This window comes from Myotis davidii, unplaced genomic scaffold (assembly GCF_000327345.1).
Source record: "Myotis davidii unplaced genomic scaffold, ASM32734v1 scaffold395, whole genome shotgun sequence".
In the NCBI taxonomy this organism is placed as follows: domain Eukaryota; kingdom Metazoa; phylum Chordata; class Mammalia; order Chiroptera; family Vespertilionidae; genus Myotis; species Myotis davidii.
This window is the reverse complement of record NW_006287904.1, coordinates 4,260,759-4,267,986: the sequence shown is the minus strand read 5'-3', so window position 1 is coordinate 4,267,986 and position 7,228 is coordinate 4,260,759. Positions and strand designations below refer to the sequence as shown.

General features: G+C 47.9%; 1 protein-coding gene across 1 annotated transcript in view; it reads left to right on the top strand.

Moving 5' to 3' along the window:
• Window positions 1-3,199: 3,199 nt before the first annotated feature.
• Window positions 3,200-7,228, top strand: part of TRANK1 (tetratricopeptide repeat and ankyrin repeat containing 1) — a 79,731-nt gene continuing 75,702 nt past the window's right edge. The window contains 1 exon segment of the mRNA XM_006759620.2: window positions 3,200-3,426. Coding sequence (XP_006759683.2) covers window positions 3,338-3,426 — 89 coding nt within the window. The 5' untranslated portion in view covers window positions 3,200-3,337.

Sequence of the window (7,228 nt, the reverse complement as noted above, 5' to 3'; positions counted from 1 at the left end):
ACCCCCGCAGCGCGCACCTCGGGGAGCCCCGAGCGTTCGCCACGCCGCGGGAATAGCGCTGCTTTGGGCGTGCGGCGCGGGCCAGCCCCCTTCCAGGCTGGGGGTGTTTCTGGGAGGCTGCAAGCTCTGGTGCTTCTAGGGAGGGTTTTGAGGGAGATGTGCAATTTAGAAAATAATGCTCAAAAGAGGAGAGCGAACGGGGGCTCTGAGTTCTCTAGTCCCCAGCCCAGTTGCTGTTTGCCCAGGCAGTCCTTAGCTGGAGGAGGTATCAGGGAGCAAAAGGGCCTTCCTTGCATGCTGGGCACCCAGGTGCTCCCCGCTGCTGAGCCGCCCGGGTGCCAGGCACCTTTCTCGGGCAAGGCTGTTGCACGGGTGGCTTGGTCTTTTCTGGAGCATCTGTTGGTGCCTTATGGGAAGGACCGCCTTGAAGGGGAGTCAGAAGTTTGTTTCCACTGTTTCCAGTTAGCTGTGTTTTGTGGAGGAGCAGGGTGGGTGCTGGAGTTCTCAGTACCCGCCGCTGCCCCTTGCATCCTCCACCGGGGATAGAGGTGGCTTGGGGGGTGTGGCATTCCTCCCTGGAATCAGATCCCACTTAGGCAGGCATAGGTTGCTCAGTCTGCTTTTGACCAAGACCAGCCATGGAGACCACATCCACCCACATACAGTTACAATATGAAACTGCCACAAGAGTTCCGCAGTGTATGTATTCTCTCTATAATAAGGCACAATGATAGTGTGTGTGTGTGTGTGTGTAAGCTAGTCATAACCCATTAACTTGATTTTATGACTGACTAATCAGTTTAGGTGGCAACTGCAGGCTCTCTTTGGGACATCTCCAGGGAGGCGGGAGAACATCAGCCTTTCCTTGGGAAGTAACTTTCGAAGGGAGAGGTTGGTGTTGGAGAGATGGAGACTGATGTTTATACTTGATAAGGAAATTCCTACGTGAATAATGAGCGTGCCACAGGACATGGTGGTGTGGTTCACACCATTAGCAGCTGCAAAGGCAGGCTAGGGGATGGATGCGTCTGCTCCCTCCGGTTCTGTCTGTCCACACCAACCTGGCTGCTTGCCATGAGCCAGTGAGTGCTGTAGAGCGGGGGATGGGGGTTGGGGATAAGTTGCTTTTTTTTTCTTTTTTCTTTTTTTTAAGAAGAGTACTGCAAGGCTGTCACAGACTCTGTGTTCATACATTCCAAAGGCGGTTCTTTAAGTCTCTGCTCAGAATTTCACACCTACAGTGTCAGGGCTGGGCCATGACCATATTATAGATGAAGAAACAGGCCCATCAACTGTCAGTCACTAGTGGGATCTGGGATTAGATACTGATTCTCTTGACTTCCCAGCCCATGGCTCTCAGGGCCCAAATAGAGACTTTGCTTTTGTGGGATTCTTGGAATTCTCTGTGCTGATTAGTTCTGTTTTTTGTTGGCTGCTACCAAAGGCCCATTGCTGTGGTGTGTGCCCTCTTATTATTTTACCTTTGCTTCTTGGGATGAAGTTTCCTTTAGAAGCCTGAGTAGAGCCTGCAGACCCCATGTTTGGATGGGGAAGATAAAGTGATCCTGGGACGTTTTCAAGGACTGGAGTGAAGGTTGGGGAGTGGGCCTCCGGCCATTGTCAGGAGCGTGGCATTGTTTTAACTGACCTTGAGGAACCAGCTCTCCTCTGCCTTTTCGGATGGGGAAGTGGAGCTGACCTGTCAGTGCCTTCCCTGCAGTTCTCTAGCCAGTGATAGAGCTGGCTCATGGCTTTTGTAACAAGTTTCCTTAGAGTGCAGCCTGAGGTTCTTAAGGCCAAAAAATCCCGGTTATTAGAAATGAAAGAGAAATTCAAGGGGAAATAGTCTTCTTAGCAAAGATGACACTTTTTAGCAGAGAGTGGGGGCAGTGGCAGTGGCAGGGCGAGCATTCAGGTTTAAAATGTAAAAAAAGTACTAAACCGGCTAAACCGGCATGCTGGAACCTCCCGGCACCTCAGGACACTGACCAAGAGCAATGTTCTTCCTTTAGTCAGTGAGGCTGTCCATGCTGCCTGATCAGACATTTTTCTTGGTCTAAGTTTCTTAACTAAGCGTCGCCTGTTTCCTTGTTTTTGTGGAAAATCTGGAAACATGAATGAGCCTTATATCTGATACCCTGGCCCAGTTTTCCTGAATCGACTCCCTCTTTTGCCTGGGTGTTGTTGAACTTCAGTATCGCTGCTCACCTGTAGTCACTATGGCGCGTTATTCTGAGCTCCTGTGAGCCTAGGTTCAGCTATGTCTGTGTTTGAAGTTCCAGTCATTTAGATTGAGATGTTTATATTTTTTAAAGCATTGGGCCCTCCTGTCAATGGCAGCATTTGGAAGGGTGTTTGTGGGGGGTGGAGTGGGGGAAGGCAGAATTGCTATCCCTAGAAAATGGTGATGACGTTTTGGAGGTATAGGGGTGGAAACATTTTTCCCTTCTTCTCTGCTGGTTTCTTTGGCTGTTCTGAGTTAAATTGATGGAAGACCGGTTAACAAGAGAAAAAACAAATTTAATTTTATACGTAGGGGAGGCCCATAGAAATAGGAGACTCAAAGAAGTGACCGAAGCAAGAAGCTTTTATACCTTTTAGACAAAGAAACAATACATTTGTGAAAAGTAGACAAGACAGAGGGATTTGGGGTTGGGGTAATAAATTGTTGAAGAAGTAACAAGGTTTGTTTATGTGGCTTTCTCTACCCTAAACTCCCTGTCTGTGGTGGTAAGAATTCCTTCCTACCTCCTGGTTCAGGGAGATTACCTTTCACATGGGACCTCACAAAGGAGGGTCAGAGCATCCTTCTTGCACTGGCTCTTTCTCAATACCTTTAATTCAAAATAATCAGTATGCCAAAGTGACATATTTTGGGGAAACCAGGCCATTTTGGAGGAAACTGCACAACATCAAGAATAGGCAATTTGATTCACTGTGACAAGAATCCTCGGATCATAGCCTTGAACTGTGATGAGCTTCATGTCCAGCTGTGGCCTCCAGGGCACTCTTCTTTGGCCACCCTTGGGCCAGCTCATCCTCCGTCCATCCGGGTCCACTCTACCTGCAGGGTCAAAATTTGGTGACTTCCGGGGCTCACTCAAGTCTGAACTCCCCCTTAATCTGGCCCTCAGACTTTCTGTCTGATGTGCCTCTTCTTCTCCTCTCAGTGTCTTACCTCTTCTCACCTCTTGTTGCTTTTTGTTTTTCAAGGCAGTGTCACCCTTCACAGAACTCAGATCCTGTCTCATGGAGGATGTAATCGAATGAGACAGGCACTGCTAGTGGGGGTAGACCAGTTACTGCCAGACAGACCCGTGAGAAAGGATTGGGGGAGATGCAGACAGCACTTCAAGAGTTCCCAGCCCTAAATCCTTCCCAGCAGGAAGATGGAGGGGTGTTGGGAAGGAGAAACAGACATTCCAGGTAAAAGGAGCAGCTTCTTTTTAAGAATAACATTGCACAAAAAGGCTTATGTTTTAAACGTCAATATAGTAACCTTATTACTATATTGATGTTTAAATATGACTCTATGTTAAGTGTGTTTCATATATTATCTTATTTAATTCTTACAGAAATATTATGAGAAATCCTCAAATGATAGATCTCTCTTCACCAGAATGTAAACTTCATAAGGACCACAGTGTTTTGGGTCATTCTTGCTCATTCACTCAATATTTGTGGGTCATTCTTGCCTGGCACTCAGTATTTGTTGACTGACTCAGGAAACGGGAGTCCAGTCACATAGGGGATACTGTCCATTTTCCAAGGACACTGAGGCCCAGAGGTAGGTGAATTGGGTCCCTGATAACAGGCCTAAAGTGGGACTTGATCCCAGGCTTCAGGATTTTGTTTTCTATCAGGGGGACACATTCATATCCTTCTACCCTCCTCCTGACACCAGTCCCAGCCCTGTTACATTGCTGTGCAAAGGCATGGGAGAGGGAGGGAACCAGATGAATTTGGGGTCACGTGCTGCAACATTGTGGGCACATAGTATTGGAAAATGCTGGAAAGATAAGTTGAGGGTGTGTGTATGTAGGACTTAGAATGGAATCTGAGCTATTTGGGCTTTATTCTAAATGGAGTTAGGAGCCGTGGAAAGTATGGTGTGTGTGTGTGTGAGAGAGAGAGAGAGAGAGAGAGACAGACAGACAGACAGACAGACAGAGACAGAGAGAATATGTGTGTTTTAACAGCTCTGAGTTTTATTTAGAAGGCTGGGAGTATGGATGAATAGATCATTCAGTTTGGCCACTTTTTTCAAGGCCAAGTTGAAGGCCCCATGTTTCAGGACACTGTTAGGTGGTGTTAGAACTGGGGCTAGAACTCAGGTTCTCCCAGCACTGCTGAGGGGCTGCCCTTCAGGAGTTCCTGTCTGGGGGAGACTGCTTTGTTTATGGGGATTTCCTGGGCACCCTGGATCCTCCCCATGTTACAGTGGATGGTGTTTTAGCCTCTTTGCTGGGTTGTCTTGCCCTTCATTCAGATTGAGGGAGAAGTAGATTGCTCTGGTCTTGAGGTGGGAAGTGAAATGGAGGCCATTAACCAGCATTTAAAGCATCGCAGAGGGGTTTGGGGAAAGATCTGGAGGGGAGGATGGCTGGCTGCTATTCAACTCAAGTTCTCCTGTGAATGAGAAAGCACCTTTGTTCAGGGGCAGCCACCCTCTGTGGGGCTGCTCCAAACTATACAATCATCTGTAGTTCTCAGATGCGTTAGGGAGAGTGGAACTATGAAAGGAATATGGCACTTGTCGGGCAGCCTGGAGTCAGCACAGATACTGAGTCAAGATTGATGAGTGACCTGTGCTGGCTGATGCTTAACTTCCTTGTTTGTCTTGAGGCAGAGTGTGGAAAGCTAACTTTGTGGGCTTTCTGCCTTTAGTGATATTTGGTTTTAATTTTAAAGCCCATCCTTCCTATTTCCCCCAGTTCCCCTCACCCTGTGTTCACCTTGTCTCTCCTAGGGCTTGTGAGCACTGGTTTTGGTACAGACTTGGATTTGTGCCTTGCGTGGAGAAGTTTCTTCACCTTGATTAAACCTGTTTTCTGACCTGGGAAATTGGGATAATAATTATACATCTCTCGCTGGCATTGTTAGGGACATTCAATGAGCAAATGCCCAAGAAGAGCTTAGTATATGGAACATAGTAAGTGCTCAGTAAATCTTGTTATCATGCAGCTGCCTGGGGCTACTCTCATTCAAATAGCAAAATGGGAAAATGCCAGTCTGTGGCATACACTGAGGAGAAATTGTGCCCCTCACGAGCCACCAACTGGGAGGGAGGCCTGCTTGTGGCCTTTCTCTTTGGAGGTCCTGTGATTGGAACTCCACTGCAGAACCAGGAGTTGAAATTGATCCATCTGTGCCCTTTAGTGATATTTCTTGAGCATCTTCCAGGGGCCTGGCATGGTTTTAGGGACTTGGAACATCTGCCTTTGAAGGTCCAAACCATCTGCACACTGTCCAAGACTAACATGTGCTGTAAGGTTCCTAGCTCAGTCTTCCTTGAGAATGGCTTTCTTTAGGCTGAGTTTACATTTTCCTCCTTTTGGGGGGGGGGTGCGGGAGGAGTTAAAATATTCCTTCTTTTGTGAAATTATGGGGAGAGAAGATGGTACACTTGAAAAAAAAAAGTCCTTATTTGGCAAAATAAAGAGCCGGCAACCTTAATTAGGTTCCTTTCGATTTCTTTTCTTTGTCTACAAATGTTATTGTTGGCCAGCTCCAAACTAATCTACAGGATTATGCTTTGCTTTGAACATTTTTGACATCTGGGACTATAATTTCACATGGGAATTTGTGGCACTATTTGCTGACCATTGACTTCTCAACAGATACTTACAAATGTGTAAACATCTTTCTCCATTGTTTCCCCCGCACCCCGAGTAGCTGGCAGCTTTGGCAGCTTTATTTTGGTTGGATTTACCTGGTGGTTTCTGGTTTGTACTTTGCGTGGTTGGCTTTTATTAAATGTGTGTCCTCCAAGGGAATAGATGACAGTTAGGCATTTCTTGGCTTTCCAGGAGATGGTCAGAAATCCAAAACCACCAGTGAAATTACCACTCCCCCCGCCCCCGCCCTGCAAACAATCCTTCCTTTCCCATCCTCCAGCTTAATCATCTGTCCCTGCTAAAAAGCCAGAAAATCATTTATTCATGCAACACCGCTGAGCCCTCGGGTTGCAGAAATAATAAGACTTAGTAAGACGCAGTTCCTGCCGTAAGAGGTCAGTCTTCTGGGGAAAGCAGGAAAACAAAGGTCTAGCTAGCATGGAGCTTTGGAGACGCGGCACAGGGTAGGGACAGGGCACCCCTAATAAAGACCTTGTTTAATGGGAAATTGTAGGGAGCGGTGCAGTAGGCGATCCACTCTCCTTTTCTTTCTAGTGAATGAACGAAAAAACGAACCACTTAGGCAAAAAGAGGAATGTTCTGGAAGGCTGCTGATGACTGATAATTAGGGAAGGGGCAGGGGAGCCGCTGGGCCTCAGAGGCAGTGGCATCCCTCTTTCTGCCTCTCCTGTCTCTGGGCATAGTATTCCCTCGCCCCACAGTGGCTTTTTCTCAGTGTGGGGGGCAAGGCCACCCTCCTGGAGCCTCTTGCCTCAGCTGCCACCACCGAAGGAACTTCTCCTAAAGTTCAAACACTGCTGCCTGCAGGTCGGAGGCACAGATCCCAGATCACACCCCAGGCCCTGCCTCTGGGCACCTCGCTCTCCTCTGAGAAGGCCTCTGTGGTGAGCTGAGCAGCCATCCCAAAGGCTGCTCCCCAGGGTGACCCCCTCCCTCTGAAGAGGGCTCATTAGGGCCTGGGACCAGGAGCGGGGCCCTTTCCCCAAAGGAACAATCCTGAAGAAAGAGTTGGGGCCCTTTTCAGATGTTGCAGCACTGACCCCTCCCTCCCTTCATCCAAGGCCTGAGTGTCACAGATTCTCTTAGCCGCTTAACTGACTGGTCATTTCAGGAAAGCCCTGAGAAAACAGGCAAATACTAGGGCTTTGTTTTTAACAAATATTTTCTCTGCTGAGTCAACAAAGCAAAGGTTCTGTAAATGTTGCAGGGTTTACACTCAAATTACATGCAGGGGCGGCTGCTGCCGATACCATTACCCTGAACCATCACCCCAGTTAAAATGTGGTCATCACCCCAGTCAAAATAGGGAACATTTCCATCCCCCAGAAAGTGCTTTCGCAACCCTTTCCATTCCATAGCCTTCCCTCTCT